This window comes from Aethalodelphis obliquidens, unplaced genomic scaffold (assembly GCF_003676395.1).
Source record: "Aethalodelphis obliquidens isolate GAN/ISIS:26980383/991018 unplaced genomic scaffold, ASM367639v1 scaffold117, whole genome shotgun sequence".
Taxonomy (NCBI): Eukaryota; Metazoa; Chordata; class Mammalia; order Artiodactyla; family Delphinidae; genus Aethalodelphis; species Aethalodelphis obliquidens.
Genome location: NW_020838061.1, coordinates 2,175,859 through 2,199,865, shown reverse-complemented (window position 1 = coordinate 2,199,865; position 24,007 = coordinate 2,175,859). Strand labels below are relative to the sequence as shown.

At 37.5% G+C, this 24,007-nt stretch overlaps 1 protein-coding gene, 1 non-coding gene and 1 pseudogene across 5 annotated transcripts in view; 1 reads left to right on the top strand and 2 right to left on the bottom strand.

Annotated features, from left to right (window-relative positions):
- The window catches only part of POF1B (POF1B actin binding protein), a 101,230-nt gene that overhangs the window by 36,398 nt on the left and 40,825 nt on the right, over positions 1 to 24,007 (top strand). For all 4 annotated transcript variants that reach the window (XM_027097878.1, XM_027097877.1, XM_027097881.1 and 1 more), the window contains 2 exons: positions 2,189 to 2,290; positions 23,392 to 23,522. In XM_027097878.1, the coding sequence (XP_026953679.1) occupies positions 2,189 to 2,290; positions 23,392 to 23,522 (233 nt within the window). The remainder of the gene's footprint in view (positions 1 to 2,188; positions 2,291 to 23,391; positions 23,523 to 24,007) is intronic.
- LOC113615459 (40S ribosomal protein S3a-like) lies at positions 12,830 to 14,138 on the bottom strand (annotated as a pseudogene).
- Positions 17,896 to 18,005, bottom strand: LOC113615465 (U6 spliceosomal RNA). The gene has a single exon (XR_003431009.1). It is a non-coding gene; the product is annotated as a U6 spliceosomal RNA (small nuclear RNA).

Here is a 24,007-nt window from a genome sequence, read left to right as displayed (position 1 = left end):
AAGGGATTACTATGCACTATATACTTTGCTAAGTGTTATGAGGAATAAAAACATGAATCTGACCTAGATTCTTACCAGGAGCACAGAAAACTCCATGTGTCTCCACTTTTACTGTTTTAGTTTTTGAGCCCATTTACCATATAGTAGATTCCTCAGGTTCAAGACCTCGGAGTCTTCTTTGAAAAGTGCTGTCCTTGATTTAGGATAATTTTCTAACTGGTCTCCTCACCTGTATTCTTTCCATTCCCCAATTAATCTTCTTGAAGTAGACCTATGTTCAAATCACAGCCCCGTTTAAAAGCATTCAAAGGCATCTCACTGCTTGCAGAACCAAGCTCCATCTGCCAAGTATGACCCCTACATATAACTTTACACTTTTCCAACCTTGGTGTCTTGACTTTGTTTCTGTCACTTCAAATACCATTTTCTTTCACCTCCTTATATTTAAAGCCCACCTTTACCTTCTCTTAAATGCTACCTGATCCAAGTAACCTACCCAAGCACTGCCAATGGAACTTGGTTTTTCTTCTTCTGAATTCCATCCCATAAGTTATTTCTCTGTACTTTTTATTGGCCCTTGCCTCTTTCTCCCTTGTATTATAGGTATTTGTGTTCATATATCATCTAGACTAGGGATTAGCAAACTTTTCCTGTAAAGGGCAATATAGTAAATATTTTAGGCTTTGTTGGCCACATGGGGTCTTGGTCTTCTTTCTTTTTACTTATAGTCCTTTAGAAATATAGGGTCTTGGTCTTCCTTCTTTTTACTTACAATCCTTTAAAAATATAAATACCATTCTTAGCTTGAGAATATTACAAGTATAGGCTGCTGGCTACAGTTTGAACCCTGATCAATATTCAGTGCTCCTAGTAATAATCTAACTTTGCTTCATGCCTTATAATACTTAGCAAAGTGTATTGTGCATAGTAAGCTCTTAAACATGTTACATGAATGTAAACATGTGTTACATGTATTACCAAAGAGGCTTTTTTTTACAAAAACAAACACAAAATAGTTTCTAGGGGAATTTTTAAATATATATCCATCTTTAGATTTGGTAATTCATCAGCTAGTCAAAATGAATCACTTATATGTTTGTTTTACCAAAGTATCCCAGGAACATTAAGTTAAAGCACCCTTTATCCAAACTTGAATACAAGAAGTGTATACTTTGGGTTCAAGAGTGTCTTGCTTTCTCAACAACCAGTGTTTTAGTCCAGTTCTAACAGTTTTTACAATAGTAGACTACAAAAATGCTATCATATTTTGTTGGTTTTGAAATGGTCCTAAGCACATTAACTGGTAATAGGTTTAGCCAATCCCCTTCTCTACTGTTCCCTTGCATTACAAAAATAAATGAATGCAATTTTTGGTTTGTAACAAAATAACCCTCACTCTCCCTATACAAGTGAAAAGTCATATGAAAACCAAAAGAAAGGAGAGGAGTATAATACACAGTACATTTATTTTGGACTCCTGGTCTGATTCTTATTAACCCTTCCTGGTTTCTTTCAGATCTTGGATATGTCACCACCCATTATTACATTGGTGACAACTTCTAAGCACTTAGATAATCCTACATCAATTTAGTTGATTATATGGAGATACAGTGGCTCTTAAAGCCTCTACTCTGTTCTCAGTATTCAAAACATACTTTGTACTGAGAGCCTTAGCTTTGATTGTAATCACAAGTAGGAATTGTACACTTCAAGGGAACCCAAATTGAGTTCCAAGAAAAAAAATTTTTAATACAGTTCTACCTACTTTATGGCTCAGTGGTGCTGAATTATGTTTATTTTGCATTTCTCTAATAATACTTTGGCATAGAAAGTAACTTGCCAGTGAACGCAGTTTAGATGAGGTTGACCTCATGCCTGTCTACCTCAGAGGAAACTTATCTTGCCTTAGGAACAAAAAAAAAATCTTTACCACTCTTCCAATTTCCCCAAAACACTGTTAGGCTTAGTAAAATGTAGTGGGAGATACATTTTGCTCTGTTTGAGAAAATGGACTATTTTTATTACTATATCCTTATATCTCTCAGAACCTTTTTGGGATGTCATTCCACTTTCCTCCTAAAGTCTGCCACTACCTCAGATTTTATTGGAGAATGCATATTTGCTTAAGTTCAGATTCCTCTGAAAAGGTAACTTTCAAAGCAAAACACAGTCTTTACTGTCTTTATAGGAACCACTGTCACCATTCCTAAGAGGAGGCCATTTCTTTCCAGGAAATAATGTCATTTATGAAAAAACCATAAGAAAAGTGGAGAAGCTAAATACGGATCCGGTAAGTGAAATTTGTTTTAAGGCTTATTTTATGTGTATACTTTTGAATTATGAATATTTTAATAGAGCTAAAATGACCTTCAATTGTCAAGTGCCAGGCAAGCTCGCTATATAATGATACCTCATTATATCTACAGCCCTTTGTATCATCCTTAACACTTTCATTTCCATTTCCTCATTTGAAGTATTGTCCGCATTTTACTGAAAGGGAAACTAAAATAAAGATATGTCCAGTCACGGGGAAAATTAAGAATCTGAACTTAATATAGATATCTCAATGCTTTGTATGTTTCTTTTAAACGAGGCTCACAAAAATCATAAAACATTGCAATTTTATCTTAATTCATTTAATATGAAGTGAATTTTTAAATGAACACTATCTATGAACAGATCTGTAAAATACTGTATACTGTAAAAGGTCTAGAAAGCTAAAGCTTGAAGTCAGTTTTTGAAATTCCATTAAGCTAAATTGAGAGACCAAGTACAGAGTACAAAACTGCAGCAGGGTGATGGTAATTCCATGGCATCTAGAGCTCCTCTCTCCCCCTGCCCTTCCGTCCTTTAAGCAGAGTTGTTACTGTAACCAGAAGAGGTTTCACATTGATCTCCTCAGTGGGTACAAGCATTCGCAGCCCAGACAAATCCTGGGATTTATCTCTTGAACTAGGACAGTGTATTAGCTTCTTAGGGCTGTGGTAACAAAGTATCACAATCTGGGTGGCTTGAAACAACAGAGATTTATTGTCTCACAGTTCTGGAGGCCAGGACTATGAAATTACCATGTTTAAAGGGCGATGCCCCCTCTTGAGCCTCTATAGAAGGAACTCTTCCCTGCCTATCTCCTAGTTTCTGGTGGCCTCATGTGTTCCTCAGGTTGTAGGTGCGTAATTTTAATTCTCTAGTGTCACATAGCACCCTCCCTCTGTGTCTTCACCTGGTCTTCCCTCTGTGCATGTTTGTCTCTGTGTCAAATTTCCTCTTTTTATGAGGACACCAGTCATGTTTGATTAGGACCCATCCTGTTGGCCTCATTTTAACTTGATTACCTCTGTAAAGACCCTGTTTCCAAATAAGTTCACATTCCGAAGTACTGGGAGTTAGGACTTCAATGAATCTTTTTTTGGGAGGCACAATTCAACCCAAAACAGGCAGTTAAATATTATCAAATGAATTTTGATCACAAAATCATTTTTCTCATATACAACTGAAACATTAAAATATACTAAATTCTCTTTTTTTCATTTTTCTTGGCATGAGAACATGTCTTATTTTTATGAGCATTTATGGGCAGTTGTTACCCAATTCATAGGAACTAATACATCATTACTCATTTGATACCCAATAAAAATGAAAAAGAGTAAACTCTCAGGATCATAAATATCCAAATCTTTAAGATTCTAGTCTGCTTGGAAAACTGTATATAGTCTGAAGGGTTTAGTAGAGTACATATTAAATATATATTTTCCAAAAGAACTGCAGAATATTTCTGGACATTATGATACCAAATAGAAAAATTTCTCAAAATATTTTAGTTCTTCAAAAGGCATTTTCCTCAAGCTACCAGATTATAACATCTGTCCTTTATCTAACTGGACAGCCAAAACAATGTCTGACACACTTTAAATAGGAAGGAATGTTTGAGACACATCATTTCATGCTGCTTCCAACTTCTTGTTTCAAAGAGAATAAACAGCTTTTCTAAATCTTGGCCCTAGAAGAAAATATTGAATATCCTATACATTATTATTGCTATGCATCTGGAACAATTAAAGAAGAATTCCTTTAATAGAACATTGCTGCTACTTACTGTTAACTAGAATATTTACTTTTACATGTCCACTTTTCTTATTAATGACTTAAATGATTTGGGAGTTTTGGAACTGCCATGGGAGGCTGCCCAAGGTAAAAGGAAACATGCATACAACTGCTTTGACCTAGCTGAGTTTCCTCAGTGACAGAAATACAGTGGGATGAGCTGGATAAAGCCAGAGTCTGGATGAACCTGTTTAATGTCATATGAGACTAATCCAAATGGGACTAGCTCTTAGGAGATGGGACCTGTCCAAAAAAAGAGGTATTTATAGTAGAAGGGTGGTAAAGTGGTGTCAGTTTCAAGATAATTATCCAATTCATATAAATTGTACTCTGTGTATATTTTTCTTGAGCAAAAAAGATAAGATATATGGTAAATCAGAAATGTTTGATCTTTTGTACATTAAAAACTCAGCTTGTGGTATACTTCAAAAGTATGAGAAATGTATGAATATCTTGCTTTGGAACAATAATTTTAGTAGTCAGGTGTGAGGAATGGAAACTGAAAACCTGCTAAGACTTTAGTGGTACCAATGAGTGGTTCAGATGCCAAATAGGCTCAAGAAAACCACAAGACATCCCAGATGGAGAAACTGTCAGCATTCTATTCAACTGATGCGTTAATAAAGAAAGATGATTGAGAAATGGGTTTTGTTTTATTTATTGTCCTTTCAAGTTTTTTCCTAATCTGCTTTTTAAGGGACACATTTATTTTTTCAGGAGGAATTCTACTTCAGTAGTGTACAAGCTCCCCACTGGTGAAAGCGTTCTCTGACTATCACTCTGACTTTATCCTAATCTAGTGTATGAAGGTATTTTGTAACATAAAAGAACAGATGATACATTCACCCCCAAAATTTGTACAAAAGTTACTGATAGTACACAGTCAGGCTCCTAAACTGTAGAGCTCTTACTTAGTGCTAGCATATTTGTAAAGTAGGTCATATTTGAAAAGAGCCTAGAGAAAATAATTCTATGAACTGATTCTATGACCTTTATTATCTATATGTCTACCAAGGCAGTGTCTACTTGTAAAATGTGTTTCTTTATATATATATTTTTTTCTTTCAAAAAATTTTTGTATACATGAAAAGATATTTGTATACATGGTAAAAAATTTCAAAGCATAAAAAGTATAAAAAGGTACAAAAAGAGTGTGAAAAGAGAATTAAAATGTATATAGTGAAAAAACAGCTTCTTTATCTTGATCCTCTTGTCCCTCAGTTCTTCCTCCCAGAGGCAGTTACTCTTAAAATGTTTTTTGCTCTATTAATGCATTTAAAAGCAGCTGTATATATTTGTAAATACACATGTATGTACATTAAAAATATTATACAAAAGGAGCATATTATATTCATCCTTATGCATCTTGCTTTCTTCATTTAATATAGCTTGAAAATTGTTCCATATAAAACTTAAAATTTGAAGTGCCTTACTTTATTAATATAGGTCACCTTTCCAACAGTCAAAAGGAAATAGAGCATTGAATTTATACTTTCAAAGTTAATTGTACGTGCATGAATGTAGCATTATGATTCAAATAGAGTATGTTTTTCTTTGAAAACTGGCTTTCGGGTGCCTGCTTTCAAAGTAGGATAATAACAAAATAATATAGAAAATTCAAGCATACCTGAAATCCCCCAAACTATAACCAGATATCTATTTTTATTCTGTGCTCTACACTTACCAGAAAAAAGCCATGGTAAATAAGCAAGCAGATAGCAAAGATTTAGTTTGAAAAGAAGTTCCAAAATATTTTGAAGACAGTACAAATTCAGTTTAATGTTCTGACAGAACTCTGAGCAAGAAATCATGAGTTCCAGTCCCAATTTTGCCATTAATTATTTGTGTCATTATAAGTAAATCATCTTACTTCTCTGGACCTCATGGTTATTTTTTTTTCACCTACAGAATTAATGGGGTGGATGATTATTAAGTTGATGATGATGATGACAATGATAATATATGATAATAATAATAATAAATGTTAATTACCCACCTACTTTGTACTAAGCACTTAACAAACATTAGTTAATTTACTCCTCATAGCAACCCAGTGAGGTACATACTATCTCCACTTTTACACATGAGGAAACTGAAGCTTATAAAGGTTGCATATACAGTTTCTCAAGATCACAGAGTAAGTGGTAGAATCAGAGTTAAAATCCATGTTTTCTGAATCTGAAGGCTTAGTCACTGTTTTCCAATCTTTTTAAATTTATGCTTGATTTTCACAAGCGTAAGAACTTCACCTGCCCCCACTGTGTTTCTAATATGCTTCCTGACATTGAAAATCACTACATTATATTATTTTCTAATTTATATCCATCAACATCTTCAGTATTATTTTGTAATTAGATCCTGAAGTGCCTGTTGAATCATCAAAGAAATATTAATATTAATATTCATTTTAGTTTTAGTGTTAAGTATAACTGTAATATTAATTTAATCAGAACATGCAATTCTCTAGCCAACTTAGGTAAGTATTTGGATGTTTACAGCCACCTGGTCAAATAAAAATAGAGTTCAATACAATTTTTCGCAATGGAATAATTGGAAAAAAAATATATCACTTATTAAAACTATAAATCCTAGGGCTTGAATTATCTTGTGAAAGAACACATTAAATTTTTTAAAGTGGATTCAGTTGGCTTTTCTTTTATTAGTTATTTTTATTCTGAGTGACTGTTTTTGGCATGTGCATGTATTTTAGGAATGCTATCCTCAGGTTCAGTGCCATCATCACATTGTCTAACAGCCCCAGATCTTCCACTCTCTACACTATCAACAATCCCATTCTAGCCAGCAAATCCAAACCATCACAGGAAGTGATTCAATTTCTACAAACACTGGAATTGAACTGTATCATAGTGACTCAAACCATACACATGAGCAGGTAAGATTAATGAGCTGATTCCTTGTAAAACTGAAATAATCTCTTAAACACTGCTCACACCACTGTATAGGTACCCACATTATTTTTTCATCAAAATATTGAGGAGTTATACCATGAAGATTCATGTTTTATTATGGCATTTTTATATATTTATTTTTTAACATCTTTATTGGAGTATAATTGCTCTACAGTGTAGTGTTAGTTTCTGCTGTATAAAAAGTGAATCAGCTATATGCATACATATAACCCCATATCCCCTCTCTCTTGCGTCTCCCTCCCACCCCTCTAGGTGGTCACAAAGCACTGAGCTGATCTCCCTGTGCCATGCAGCTGCTTCCCACTAGCTATTTATTTTACATTTGGTAGTGCATATATGTCAGTGCTACTCTCTCACTTCGTCCCAGCTTACCCTTCCCCCTCCCCGTGTCCTCAAGTCTATTCTCTACGTCTGTGTCTTTATTCCTGTCTTGCCCCTAGGTTCATCAGAGCCACTTTTTTTTAGATTCCATATATATGTGTTAGCATACGGTATTTGTTTTTCTCTTTCTGACTTACTTCACTCTGTACGACAGACTCTAGGTCCATCCACCTCACTACAAATAACTCAATTTTGTTTCTTTTTATGGCTAATATTCCATTATATATATGTGCCACATCCTCTTTATCCATTCATCTGTTGATAGACACTTAGGTTGCTTCCATGTCCTGGCTATTGTAAATAGTGCTGCAATGAACTTGTGGTATATGACTATTTTTGAATTATGGTTTTCTCAGGGTATATGTATTATGGCATTTTTAAAACAAAATTTTCCATCTCTTCTCAGAAGACAAAATAATTCAGGTTTATTAATACATTAAATCTATGAGGGGAGTTAAGAACTGATCAATGAACACTTAATTTCTAGCTGATCCTCAGTTCTAAAATGGGTCCAACAGTTGTGCAACATTAAATATTTTCATGAAGTATGATATTTAAGTGAATAATGAATTGGAAGTGATATTGTCTAAGATGATTATAATGGTCACCATGTGACCATTATTTTTTTATGTTTTCTTTGAAAATATGGCATATTAAGTCAGAATAGGCATACATTTTATTATTTGTTACATCAACAAAATAGAAACTAAAACTTACTTGCTAAGAAGAAGTATCTTGGGATGCAATCATCAGTGACTAATTTATGTTCTGAATACTTTAGAATCTTGTAAACCTCTGTTATACATGTGTTAAAGGAAAAAAGATTGTCTTGTTTCTTGGAAAAACTAACAATTATAACTGGAACTGTGGGGAATAATCCACCCTTTGTTATTTTTTCATATTTTTTTCTAATAAAGAATAGCTTGCTCAAATTGACCGCTCTCATAGGCAACTCCTACAGAAAGACAAAAGAAAAAGAATAAGAAAAAATAAAGAGGGAGCCTGCCCACATAAGAATATGATTGTTTTATATTAAATATGAATGAGATTATTTCTAAGGACTGAAACTTGAAATATACACTTTGGCCATATTGGTAAAAAAGAAGCACAAAAAATTTAATACCCACGTTTTTCCAATCTAAAAAAGCCTTAAATTATCATGTATGGAAATACTGGTCTTTAGAATTACTCTAAAACATGGTCCAGATGGTGTTGAATTTCTTAAATTAAATGGATTAGTAATAGCCATTAGAAAGACATTTTATTAGGTTAAATAATTTGAAATTGTCATTTTTATAGGTCAAAGTTGATCAAAGAGCAACAGTTTCATACGGTTCAGTCTAATACTTAACTTCATTACGCTTCAGTTTCTTCATCATAAAATAAAGATTCATCATCCATTTCTTACCGGGTTATTGTAAGAATAAATTATGTCATGTATGTTAAGCACTTAACCATTGTTGAGTGCTGATGGTAAGTACTTAAATGGTAATTACTAATTTTTAGTAGTAATTATTATTTGTAAGCATTAAATCTTCATGCCAGGTACTATGAAAAATACAAATGTGGGTAAGACATTGTCACATTTCTCTTAGGTGCTTATTGTCTAATAGGGGAAAGTCGCAAACACATAAAACATTATACAAAGCAAAGTGTTGTCTGTTATAAAAGAGGATCATGCAGTGTGCTTTGGGAACAGAAGAGAGAAGAAATTAATTTCAGCTGGGAGATCTAGGAAAGCTTTGTTGAGGAAGAAGAGATTGTCCTGGGTTTTGAAGAGTGAGCAGAATTTCCAAACGTGGTATTGTGGTGTGTGGCATGGACATCCTAAGAACAGGGAATCACATGAAAAAAGTCATATATTTGGGAAAGTACACTTTGGGTTTCAGGAATAGTGGTTTGGTTTGTATGGCAAGGAAGACATGAGATGAAGAGTACTAGAGTGTAGGGTTAAAATGATACCTTAAGGCCAGATCATGAGGTCCTTCCCACTGCAGGATCTTAGCTCCCCAACCAGGGATTGAACCCAGGCCCTCGTCAGTGAAAGCACAGAGTCCTGACCACTGGACCACCAGGGAATTCCCGAATGTTAAGTTTAAAATTTTGAACTTTATTTGGCAGACAATGGAGAAAGGTTGAAGGTTATTGAGTAGGAAAATATTGATAGGTATGATTTAGGAGGTTAATTCTAGAAGCTTTGCACAAGATAGATTGAAATATTGATTAGTTTTCTTCTCACAATGATCAGATGAAGAAGGTATCATTGTTGCCTTTATTGTTCAAGAGAAGGAAACTGAGGTTCAGAGAAGTTAAGTTACTTGTGAAGGCTTGCATAGCTCTAGCATGTGGTAGAGCCAGGATTCATATATAGGTAGCCTGACTCCAGAGCTTATTGAGAGTTCCCTCTGGAAGTTGAGTCAGTAATGTGGAGAGTCCTTGGTCAATAATGTAAACATGAATAGGACAGTGGATTAATAGTCTGCCACTGGGGAGATATTCATGCTATAACAGAAAGTGGACTAGCTTCAGGGTAGGAAGACCTGGGTTCCAGTTCCAGCTATGTCCCTTCTAAGCTTTGTGTTCTTAATAGATACTAAATCTCTCAGAAATATCCTCATCCATAAATTTTGGTAGTGATGTCTACCTCACAGGGTTGATGTAAAGACTAAATGAAAATATATGTTTGACATGCTTTATAAACTATAAAGCCTACAACATGAAAAAATACCACAGAGAAGAAGTTGCAGAGAGATTATTAAAAGCTAAATATTCCAGTAGTCAAAGTGTAAAACTTAAACTAGGAAAATGACAGTAGGAATGGAGTGAGGGACAATTATCAGAGATGGGAAAAATATCATAGGATTAAGAATCTTGTACAGTGACAATGGTAATGCTATGATATCCTTTCATTAGCTTAGTGCAACTAATAATATATTTGACCAGACCAGATATTGTCTGTTTAGAAAATAGGCAGAGATTGGTAACTAATATATTACTTTCTATTTTATTATTCATCTTTTAGTTTGAGATTCCGACTTAGCTTTGTTAAAGGCTGGAGGCTTTTTGTATACTTTTCTTCTGGTTTTTCAGTATTTTATATGGATAAAGTTGAAGTGCTTCTGAAAATGGAATAGTGCCCTGGGAAGCTTAGAGCTGGTAATTTCCACCTATGTGGATTACACAGGATTGGATCCATTTCTGGTCAGAGTAGGGATGGGGTAACCCGATTGTGCAGATCCCATGGACAAAGTAGGGCAGAGAATGAGTTGTCTCACCTAGGCTCCTTGGTGTTTACATGTGTCTTCCACATGAGTGGAAGAGTCTCTGAAGAGTAATAGAGCAGATGTCAGTTAGGCTTCTTTAAAACTAAAGGATGACCCATTTTCAGTTTGTGTTTAGAGTTAAATTGTAATTCAGAGGTAGTATAATAAGGTAGAAAGAACACAGACTTTCAATTCAATTATCTGGGTTTATAAAACCTGATTCTACTGAGTTGCATGATCCTAGGTAATTGACTTTAACTGGACTGAGGTAATCGACTTAACTGGACTGCACCTCAATTTCCCCATCTATAAAAGAGGGGGAGAATCACACTTAATGTGCAGTGTATCTACAATGGATTAAATGAGGTAAAATATGTAAAGTATCCAGCTTAGTGCCAAGCACATACTAGGTACACAAATGAATGTTTGATTCTCTGCCTTTTCCTCCCCCAACCCCAGTCCCCAAATCTTTCAAAGCATCAAAATAAAAAATTGGTTTCCATTGTAATGATATTCTTTTTAAGATTTATTTATTATTTATTTCCTTATTTTATTTATTTTTGGCTGCATCTGGTCTTAGTTGAGGCATGTGGGATCGTTCGTTGCGGCACGAAGGCTTCTCTCTAGTTGTGGTGTGTGGGTTTTCTCTTCTCTAGTTGCGGCACACGGGCTCCAGGGTGCATGGGTACTGTAGTTTGCGGCACGCGGGCTCCCTAGTTGAAGCGCAAGAGCTCAGTTGTGGCTCGCGGGCTTTAGTTGCTCCGCATGTGGGATCTTAGTTCCCTGACCAGGGATTGAACCCGTGTCCCCTACATTGTAAGGCGGATTTTTTTTTACCACAGCACCACCAGGGAAGTCCCTGTAATGATATTTTTAAATGAAACTAAATCACCTTTAAAGTGCTTTCTAAGAAGCAAAAGCCATTAAAATATTTTTGAAAATTAGATGTCCAAAAACCTGGCTCCAAAATATTTCTAATAAAACTAAGTTATGTATGTTTTCCATGGTTCTCCTTAGAAAGATCATTATTTTGGTTTCAAATTCGAAACAGCACCAATCACATTTCTTTCCCCGAGGACATTAAGAATAACATGCTGTGATCATTTTCCTGCCATTAGCAAGGAACAGATAATTTCACATATGTTAGTGACAGGGAAAAGCTCAGCTGGACTCGTTTTACAAGTTGTTATACAGGTGGTGTTTATAAGAAAGACTCAAATAATTATATATATTGCATGTACAACTCTTTTGCACTTGGCTTGAGGCTTCCAAGAAAACTTTGAGTCATGGGAAGGTGTCAAGGGAAGAGTCCTGCTCACTTGGATAGTGCTATTGCCAATGGAAAATTCTCCAACTTGTGATGCCTTTCTTCTGTCATTTGAAAATTTAATTTTTGTCAACATCAAGACAGCACAGATCTTAGTGTCAGGTGCTTTCTCTGACAAGTATCCAGGAAGCTTGTTACAATGTTTATTTAACATAAGTCGTTCACTAATTATGGAAACTCTGGGCTGCTTAGCTTAATAAACTCAGCATTTCTGCCTGTTCCCTCATTCAGTCACATGTGACTCCAGTCCTTCTCCATCTTTTTTTTTTTTTCCTTCGGTACGCGGACCTCTCACTGTTGTGGCCTCTCCCATCGCACAGCACAGGCTACGGACGCGCAGGCTCAGCGGCCATGGCTCACGGGCCCAGCCGCTCAGCGGCATGTGGGATCCTCCCGGACCAGGGCACGAACCCATGTCCCCTGCATCGGCAGGTGGACTCTCAATCACTGCACCACCAGTGAAGCCCTCTTCTCCATCTTTATTCCCTTCTCCATCCCCATTATTGAAAATGAGTGTCTTTTGTGCAAAACTCTATTCCCTGCTATCCTTTCCCCAAATTTAATTGATATCTGTTTTGGACCCATTTTTTTCTCCAACACCACCCTTATCTGTCTCCAGCTACCTCCTGCTCTTGTGCCCTTTTGAACTCTTGTTCTGTGGCAAACAAGAATTGTTATTTATTTACTCTTTTAAAAAGTTTTTATTTTTTTAATCAAAATAATACATATAGATAGCATAAAAGGTCAAATATTATTAAATGGCATAAAACAAACAGCAAGTTCCTGTCCCAACCCTTTCCATGCACGCCTGATGCCCAGAGGAAACCATTTTCTCTTTTATTTTGTTTTGTTTTATCACAAATAAGATCTTTTGTTTGTCACCATTAAAAGTCTGATTTTTAAACAGATTCTTGGACTGGTGGCTCACATCCATTAGCTCTTTCAACTTTAGCACCTGTCTCATCCCCAGCAGCTTCTCCAGAACTACTACCTTCACCATGTAGCTCCATGAGTTTTCCCAATTCAAACTTGGGCTCTTCAGCATTTTTACTTTTCTAACAAAGACATCATGGAGTGGATAAATAGATTGGCAGGCCTTTTCTATGTCTTTTCCAGTGCTGTCTGGAGTCAACTGATTGAGCATCTCTTTCAAGTCATTTGTCTGCACCTCTTGGGTCATGATTTCCATCATCTTCTTGAAGATCTGGCAGACCTGCTGGTGCTGGGCATAAGAGGTCTTCTGAATCTGATTGTTGCATTTTTTAGTAAAACCCACACAGAATAGACGAAGCAAATAACCATCGGTAGTCTTGACATCAACGTGAGCTTCAGGCATGGTCTGCCATTTTTTTACCATGGAGCACATTTTGTCATGGGTAAGATCCATGCCATGGAAATTAGGCAGTTTTTGCCCTGAACATCCTCAGTAATAAGCTTGAATTTTCTAAATGCAACTTCATCATTCTGCAGATCAACAAGGCTCACTTCAAAAACACGACCCTTGAGGCCATCAGATGCGATTTGGGTTCCTTGAGTTCTTGTGATAGTGTTTTCCCAATATTTCTTATATTGAACATAGCTGGTGCTTTCACATCATACCAATCTTTCTTAGAAAATGGGTCAACGACTTTCTTCTTGGCTCCCTTTTTACCCCCTTTTGTAAGGCGCTTGTTCTTGCCGACTGCCATGGTGCTGCTCAGAGAGCCAAAAGGGCGGAAGTTAGAGGCAACAATTTTCAACTCAGCTTTTTTTCTTCTTGTCTTTACTTCCATATAGCTAAATAATATGGGTATACTTATGCTGCTATTTTTTTGATTTATCAACGTTGTATATTATCTGTTGGTAATTCTGGTACATAAGGATTTAGTTCTATTAATCACCCACCTACCTGTTTACATCCCTTTCATCATCTCAGTATAGTTAAATCCCCATATTTTGGGCTAAATCATTATTCAGTGTTTATATTATTATTGCTATGAAAGTATTATTTACTGCTGAACCAATTTGTGTACTATTTTGCTGCTTTTATTAGTATAACTATTATTTGCTGGTGTTAATAATTCCCTAAATGTTTTCATTTGTTTGGTTTTCTATGTATCTATTGTTAATTATTTTCTGAGTACAATTTTTTTTTTTTTCGGTACGCGGGCCTCTCACTGTTGTGGCCTCTCCTGTTGCACAGCACAGGCTCCAGACACACAGGCTCAGCAGCCATGGCTCACGGACCCAGCCGCTCCGCGGCATGTGGGATCTTCCTGGACCGGGGCACGAACCTGTGTCCCCTGAATCGGCAGGCGGACTCTCAACCACTGCGCCACCAGGGAAGCCCTCTCAGTACAATTTTATATAGTCAAGTATTCTGGTTTTTGTTGATCAACCATTTCCTCTCTTTAAAACCCTGCAATCCATATACACCTCTCCTCTTGGCTCATATTATCACTACTACTGACCTTCTAGTCACTCTCATCATCCTTCAACAGTTTCACTGGCACGCTTACAATCTTCTCCCCACTTTCCCCTGACCCCTGCCCTGGAATCATCTATGAGAACTTCTCCACTCAAATGATAGATCTTTCTCATGCTCTGTCCTCATGGTTCTTCATCACCTTTAATTTCTTCATTTCTACTACATCTTCAGCTCTCATAGACTTTGGCCACTCCTTGAACCTCCACATCACTTGAAACTGTTTCATCTGGAATTCTGAATCTCTCTTTCTCTTATCATCGCTTTCTTACTTCATCTCCTACTCCCTAATTCCCATTGAGCCTTGCCCTCAACAAGCTCTCCAGCCCTCAGTTCCAAACCAGGCTGGTGTCCCCTGTCAGCTGATTCAACAATGCTCTTGCTAGAAACCCTTAAAATTGTTGCCTTCTCTGATTAGTCCTCATTTTGCTAATCTCTTACTTTGGATAGACTGCCATCCACTTTCTCTGCACCTAGATTTTGACTTCGTGTGCTAGAGAAAGTTCGCAAACTAGGCCAATTTAGTCTAGTACAGATTATCTCTGTCTTGCTGGATTCCTTCTGTTGCTAGACAGTCCTTTTAGTTAATTCTGATTGACTTGCCACCCCAGTCCTCAGTATATAGTCTTTATTTTTCCCTCTTCACACTCCAGGTCCCATTTCTGTTCTCTTACTTTCTGCAGGTAGCCTTCCCTTCTACCAAGAATGGGCAGTGGAACTCAGATTTTAATGTGTACCAGAATCAGTTGGCTGACCTGCTTAAATATAGATTGCTGGGACTTGATAGTTTGCATTTCCAAGTTCACTCGTTATCCTAATGCTACTTGGTCCAGGGACCACAATTTGAGTTCACTATGCGAACTCCTTCAACACCCTACTTCATTGAAAAATTTCTCTGTACTTTCAGTGAACTTTTGATTCTTCTGATCTTTGAGAATTAATAATCTAACCTTGTCTTCAAGGTGACTCCATTAGCAACCCTACCAATCTACTGACTTATGATCTCAATCATTTTTGTTCCCTTCACTTGCAAAATCCCTGAAGGAGGAAGGCATACTCACTGCTGCCATTTCCTCATTACCCACAGATTCCTTAACACCTTGAAAACCAGTTTCTAGTTTCAACATTCTTCTGAAACTGCTTTTATTGACCTCTAAGTTGCAAATTCCACTTCCTTTTTTGCTTCATTTTCATCTTATTCCAGTTCGAATAAGATGGAATAGTTGATAATGTTGATCCATTGTATTCTTGATATTCTTTCTTTCCATTATACTGTACTGCTGCTTCTAATTCTTCTCAGGCTCCTCTTCCTTCTTTCATCAGATCTTCCCCAAAGACACATCCCCTTGGCCTTCTTCTCCTTTCTCTACCCCTTCTGCCTTGACTATATGGTGTAAAAGCTTGACTTCTATTACCTTTACATATCACCTTTACATGGACAACTCCCCAAACTTCCCTCCGAAGCTCTAATCTATAATTTTTTGTGTGTGTGTGGGACGCGGACCTCTCACCACTGTGGCCCCTCCTGCCAAGGAGCACAGGCTCTGGATACGCAGGCCCAGCGGCCATGGCTCACGGGCCCAGCCGCTCCGCGGCTTGCGGGATCCTCCCGGACCAGAGCACGAACCCGCGTCCCCTGCATCGGCAGGAGGACTCCCAACCACTGTGCCACCAGGGAAGCCCTAATCCATAATTTTTAATGGACTAGTTGATGTCTCTACTTGGCTGTCCCACAATCACCTCCAACTGACCATATACCAGCTTTTCATTCTATGCCCTCCATTTCTATTAATGATATCTTCAGTGCACTAATCACCAGACTTAAAATTTAGCATTATTGGGCTTCCCTGGTGGCGCGGTGGTTGACAGTCCGCCTGCCGATGCAGGGGATGCGGGTTCGTACCCCGGTCCGGGAGGATCCCACATGCCACGGAGCAGCTGGGCCCGTGAGCCATGGCCGCTGAGCCTGCACGTCCAGAGCCTGTGCTCCGCAACTGGAGAGGCCACAACAGTGAGAGGCCCGCGTACCGCCAAAAAAAGAAAAAATTAGCATTATTTTTTTTTAGATTATTTATTTATTTATTTATTTATTTTATTATTATTATTTTTGCTGCATCAGGTCTTAGTTGTGGCACGCCGGATCTTTGTTGAGGTGCGTGTGATCTTTCATTGTGGCATGTGGGCTCTTTGTTGTTGTGCACAGGCCTCTCTCTAGTTGTGGCAGCGGTTTTTCTCTTCTCTAGTTGTGACTTGCAGGCTCCAGGACGCATGGCCTCTGTAGTTGTGGCGCCCAGGTTCCAGAGTGCATAGGCTCTGTAGTTTGCAGCACGCAGGCTCTAGTTGAGGTGCGTGAGCTCAGTAGTTGCAGCATGCGGGCACGTTTTGGCCTGTTGCCCCGCGGCATGTGGAATCTTAGTTCCTTGACGAGGGATTGAACCCACATCCTCTGCATTGGAAGGCAGATTCTTTACCACTGGACCACCAGGGAAGTCCCTTAGGATTATTTTTTACTTTCCCTCTCATTTGCCACCTCACACCTAATCAGTTGTCATAGTCTGAAGAATCTTCCTACATAAAACCACTCTCATATAGCTGAAAGTTGGGTTTCCTTCCTATAACTCTTTTACCATTTTTGTTGTTGTCATCATAGCTAAGGTTTATTACAGTAATATAGCCAGTGGGGGGCTGACCCCTGGGGAGGAGACACCCACTCCACAGGAGCCAGCAGTTGCTTTGGGGGCCCTCCCTGGCTGTGGGGAGGGTGCACCACACTCACAGGAAACGGAGAGCAGAGGAAGGGCCTGTGGTTGCCTTTGCCCAGCAGCCCTGCTGCTCTACAGGGACTAATGTAGTACATAGAGCACATTTAAAATGGGGCCAGAATGGGAGATAAAACCATTATCCACCCTGTGATAACTAGTTACAAAAGTCACCCCTGGGTCAGACTGCTCAGGGAAGGCAGCACGTCATGCGCAGAATCGAGCCATGATGAACGAGGGTGTCCAGAGGCTCGACTTGCCTCCTGGGCGCGGTCTGGGGTCAGGGTGACTGTGCCGGACACCGGCCGCTGCCAGTCCCCCTGGGTCCGCAGGCCAGTCCTTGGCCCCTCAGGCAGGCACTGGGTCAGCAGTCAGGGGTGGGTGGCCAGACTTTCTCGAGGTCAACCTGCATGGCCTGCGGGAGCCACTCGCAGTACTCGGCCAGCAGGTATTTAGGGTTTTTTCTCCAAGCAGCCAGCAAGGCGTCTCACAGTTGGCTTTCTCGGCAACAAGGGCTCTCAGGAGACTGCCCTGGGCTGCAGTCTAACGTCTTCAGCATCGTGCTGAGGCTAGACAACAAACAGCCCTTGTAGGAGGCCAGCTTGTGGAAGACCTGGGGAGACACCACAGGACGGGGAGAAGGCTCCGGGGCTCACATCCCGCCCATAGAAATATGGAACGCTTCATTAATTTGTGTGTCATCCTTGCGCAGGGGCCATGCTAATATTCTGTGTATCGTTCCGATTTTAGTGTATGCGCTGCCGAAGAGAAGAGAGCACTCTTTTACCATTTGATCTGTGCTTCTCTTCGTATCTCTTATGAACTGGGCAATCTATCATATAAAGTTATTTAGATACATATCTTAGCTCTTCTAAAAGACCATAAGGTCCTTGAGAGAGGAGGAGACAGTATCTTATGTCTTTTCCCCCAGTAGTGCTTAAAACTGTACCATAAGGCAGTACTTAGTAAGTTCTCAGTAAATGTGTGCTGAATGAATGAAAGCATCATGCCACTGAGACCTTTCAAATCCTGCATGTGGCTTGGGGGTATAGATTTTAGCCTTTGTGTTAAGAAAAAATGTTAGAATGTAAGATAAATTATCAATACACTGAAAGAGCTACTACATATGTGCAGTGAGTTCCTCCATTGGCTTTACTTACATAATAAAGAACTGGTTCCATTCCTTGAATAAATTACATACTAAGGAATGGCAGAATAGAGAAATGGCAGAGAGGTGGAGAAGAGACAAAAGTAGCAACAAAGATGTTTCCAAGAAGTTATGCATTAAAAAATACATATTCATTTAAAATTAATTTCATTGGGATATATCTCCTGCTTCATTACAAAAAGTATTTAGAGTGGCTTAAAAGAACAAATAAGATGTAATAGAACAGAAAAAGAAATGTCAAGGACAGTGTAAATATAATGGGGCAATAACACCAGAAGGAAGATAGAGTACACAGAAATGCAGGCCACAGAGTTCCATGTCATTAGTAAAAATGGGCTAAAAACTTGGCTCTGAGATTTCTGGAAGCCACAAGGGGGAAAAACATGATTAGTGGCAAAATTCCCATTGTTCATGAGAAAAAGCTTCATAAGTTTTCAGTAGTCACGTGTGTTATAGGAAAATATATTTTATTTTCCAGTCAGAGAGAATAATTTAAGCAGTTACAAATTAGTCACCTGGATTCATTATAAAATGACAATCCAAACCATCTACTTATTTTCAGTTGTTAGAGGAGTGGAAGAATCATCTTGTTTTATAATAACATGTCAAAAGCTATACATATACACTAAAAACGGAGCAAGGACAGCATTGACTAGGTTTCGGATAAAGTCAATTTCAGCTGCTTTTTAAAAAAAAAAATATTTATTTATTTATTTATGGCTGCATTGGGTCTTCGTTGCTGCACACGGGCTTTTCTCTAGTAGCAGTGAGCAGGGGCTACTCTTCGTTGCGGAGTGCAGGCTTCTCATTCCGGTGGCTCCTCTTGTTATGGAGCATGGGCTCTAGGCACATGGGCTTCAGTAGTTGTGGCACGTGGGCTCAGTAGTTGTGGCGCCCAGGCTTAGTTGCTCCAGGCATGAGGGATCTTCCCGGACCAGGGCTCGAACCTGTGTCTCCTGCATTGGCAAGCAGATTCCTAACCACTGTACTACCAGGGAAGCCCTTCAGTTGCCTTGTTAAAGCACCTCTTCCAATTAGTGCTTTTCCATCTATTATAGTTAACATTTAGCCCAAATTGCATCCTTTATGACAACTTCCTCATGCAACAAATGTTTACTGAGGATCTACTATACTCAGACTCTATGGTATGTGCTGGAATTAAAGAAATGTATAAAAAGAGTGTCTCTACTCTCCAGTAGCTGAGAGTCATGTAGAAAATTTATAACCATCTTCCACTCCTATCATTATTCAAATAACCAATTGTCCATATGTGTTAAGTTAAATAAAACCATTATTTATAAGATGGTTTTTACATGACAGTTTAATAATTTACCTGCCCCCCTCCAAAGTAATACCTCCAGCAACTTTATAAAATAAGTACTAAATTACCTGCATTTTACAGTTGAGCAACCCGAGGTTCAGAGAGGTTAAGCAGTACATACACTTAGGCCACAACTAGGAAGTGGGCGCTCCACTTTTGGCTCCAATTTCCATTCTTTCTTCATTGCAACACTTTTCTGCCTAGAGTTACTCACAGGAAATTAAATTAGGTCTTTATTTCAAGTACAGGACTGTTGTTATGAGTCAAGTCTTCATTTTAGAATTATAATTATTGTACAGTACATTCAATTCAGTGACAACATTTATTGAAAATCTTCTGTGTACCAGGTACTGTATAGTGCAACATTTCTTTACTAAAATATCTATGGAGATTAAAATAGCACTGAGGATTTTCAGAACCTAAAATTCTGATACTTTTTCTCCTAGGATTTCTTCTTGTGGTACAAAATAGGAAGAGACCAATTATTGCTTTTTTTTTACCTTGTTAGCTAAATGACATTGTACATAAAATGCATTTCATTTCATGGGGATTAATGCCAACTGGATTAACTATGGTTTCAATCTATCTGACAGCTATTAAACGTCCCAAATCAAAGCAAAATTAATGAAGCAGTAACCTTATTTATCTACAAGTGTCACCATAAGGTTTGCAGGATAATAATCCTATTCTCCTATTATTAGGATATTATATTATATATATTATATAATATATATTATTATATAATATAATATATATTATATTAATAATAATCCTATTATCCTATTATTAGGATTATTATTAATCCTATTATCCTATCCTATTATTACAACCTATACGTTGTAAACTTTCCTTAATAGTGATGTTTTCTGTTGTCATGTAGCAAAAAGTTACTACCCAGGAGGGTCTAAGCACAGAAGACCTTATTAGTTAACATGTCCATGACCTTTTAGAGGGTTAGGCATTTATGTATAATTGCTTTTATATAATATGGCATTTTAAGCACTTTTGAATCCACTAAGCAACCATTCTAAATAGGTGAAAAATGCATACATAAGCCAGTTACCTAGTGGGGATAAATTTAATTAAGCCAGTACCCTCTACTACGAGATTACTACTAGATTGTGATTTGTGCCTTCATCACAGGCTATCCCTAGTCCTGAACAGTATTCTCAAAAATGTGTGTCACTAAGCTTGAAGGGGGCCAGGGAAGAAAATATAGATAGCTCAGCTGAAATCTGCAACTATTGTGTGTCTACTATCGGTAGGACTCTATAATCACTACCACTGAACTTTGTAAATATGGTTGGTCAAAAGTATCATCTTTGAATATCAAAGTTTATATAATGTAGATACTAACAAAAGAAATTCCACACCTGGAATCTCATAGACCACAAATAAGAAACAAAACTCCAGACTAGAAACAGGACAAGAACTTCCAAGGCAGTAGTGAGGTGAAGCCCATGGTTTTCCTTTACAAGGTACTTCCTTTCTATAGATTTTCTGAAAAATGACTGCTGATTTGCCTCTGGTTTCACACTTAAACATTGTTGCTTGCCTTGGGTTTGTGGCAGTAATTCTAATCAGAGGCTTTTACTAGCAATCAGACGCAAGGAGTTGGACTGCTTAGCCATTATTATGGTCAAATAGTGATCTGATTAAAGGTATTTGATTGATGCATGCTGAAGAATCTTTAATAATTTTTGTAATTTTTTGAGAAATATCACATTTTGTGTATCTTGGAACAACTATTCTTCAGCACAGTTTGTATTCCTGCCCTATTTTTATGTGAAAGCTAAAGCTATTATCTTAGATTGACATTCAAGATAGCTCTCATTCATCAGGCAGAAATGCTGATGTGAGGTAATTTTATTTCAAGTATCCTATCAACTCAATATTGTCACAGAGAGAAAACCTCCATCCATTAGAGCTACCATTCTGACTGAAAACATTCATGTTTCCTTGGGAGGCTCCCTGTCTTGGCTTTTTCAAGTCAACAAGAACATGGTTTTGAGCCAGCTCTAAAAGAAATGTCAAAGCACACCTACAAACAGTTCCAATAAAACTAAAATCTACCGACCTGTGATTTAGTAATGAAAATATTGCTAACTGGCACGTCATAGTTTATGGTTAGGAAATTTCATTTTATTATTGAGTGTAGTCCTGTCAAAGACTTAACAGCAGAAGAGAATCTGATTTCTGTCTGTCCTCTCCCCTCCACATTTTTGAACCCAAGTGGGTTTTGGTTTTTACTGTGTTACTCAAATGTTACTGTAACTTGTGGACTGTATACAACTAAGGAGGAATATATATACAAAGGAGTGAAATTTTGTTTCTTGCTATTCTACCTTGATGGCTGTTTGGTCAAAAGAACCCATTCTTCAATTTTAATGCTCTCACCTTTTCTCTAACTGATTAAAATTTATTAACTGAATTTCAGCCATATTTTGCATGGTTTCACAATAAGAAAATCAAACTCTTGACTGTTTCAACTCCTAGCCCAGCTAACCTCCAAAATAATGCAGTTAGGGGCAGTGTAATTCCTAAGTTGCTGAGAAAACAAACACAAGAGGTCTTCTGGGAGGCAATATTGTGTAGTGGTTACAAGAGAACATTACCTCATTTAATCTTTATGTCAAGTTCATAGCACAATGGCTGGCACATAGTAAGAGCTAAATAAATATTAGTTATTGTTATCATTTCTCAAAATAAAATCACCTCCCTTTGGTAACTATTTTTTTTCCTTTGGTAACTTTTAACACCTCTTTTTATCTATGAACACAGACACGAGGCTGATGCAAATCGTTCCCCGTCCTGGACTCTGTGACTCTTTATTTGGGTGCCACACTGAAATCACAAGAGCAAGAGTTTTAGTAACGGCACAAATTACTAATGTGGGCAAAGAATTGTATACCCAACATGTTAACTAGTGTACAGTGCAATGACAGGAGAATATTTGTGCAAAAATAAAAAAAGGAATAAATACTTTAAGATAATTTGAAACTATAAAATTACTCTGTCAAATTAAACTGGAAGGAAAAAAAAAACTCCATGGTTTTCACAGCGTTATGAGGGCATTATAATTGGCTAAGAGAGAAAAATAGGCAAAATACTAAGTGTATCAAATTACTTGTGTGCAGATTCTAACAGAGAGCTCAGTACTTGAATGTCCTTGGCTAAAGAAATGCCCTTTTCTACTTGGGAAAGTTAATGGTTTTGGAAGGAACACATATAGAGAGGTGAGGCAGGAAGGCGTTATCTACCTGGCTAGCTATAGCAATGAGATAACCTGAGGATCAGTGGAATGACACTGACAGATGGATAAGCCATGTGATGATAATGAGCAACTCAGAGATTTTGATTTACTTGTTTTACTTTTCATTTAAGCATCTATATTCAAGAATTTTTATGTAAATTATTCAAGGTTTGCATTCATTAGATCACTTAGGCTTGAGTGAAATGAAACTGAAAATGCCATTACAATGTTGCTTTTCCTTTAAATTCCTCCCATATTGAAAAATGTATACATCAGCTACAAAGAAAATTTAGTGGCTTCATTTATGTGATGACTTTGTGATGAGTTACTTGTATTAATAGGTTATTTCACTTTTTTCATTTCACAGCAAAATATCTGTGAACTTAATATTGTTTATAATTGTGATTGATATTTTCTTCAGGTGATAATTCAGGATGATGGCCCTGAAAAATTGGACCCCAAGTATTTTGGAGAGTTGCTTGCTGATCTATGCCGTAAAAATACAAATCTATATCACTGCTTATTAGAACATTTGCAGAGAATTGGAGGAAGGTACTGTAAATATATCATTTGCTTGGTGTTGTAGCTTTCAAACATTTTACAATACCCTGGTATTTTTTAATAGACTTTATTTTTTAGAGCAATTTTAGGTTTACAGCAAAACTTGAGTACTTTTAATGGGGAAACAGGCAACTGTATGAGCAGATCTGAGGAAATATCTCATTTTAAGAGTTAATGTACTTAATGAAAATCATTGAAGATATCTTACCAGCTATTTTGGGGTCAGTAAAGAATTACGTGGATCTTCTTTTCTAACGTACTTTGATGAAAAATGCAACCACTTAGACAAGGAGCTCCAAAAATGTGTGGCATACGATGACTTGTTTTAAGATATTACACTGATGATATAAGATACAGTCCCATTGCCAACACACTACTGTTTATCTTCCATTGATGTGTGCTCAACATATGAAGACCAGAGTTTAATATACATTTAGGGTTGTGTATTATTATAAATGTCATGTATTATTTTAATA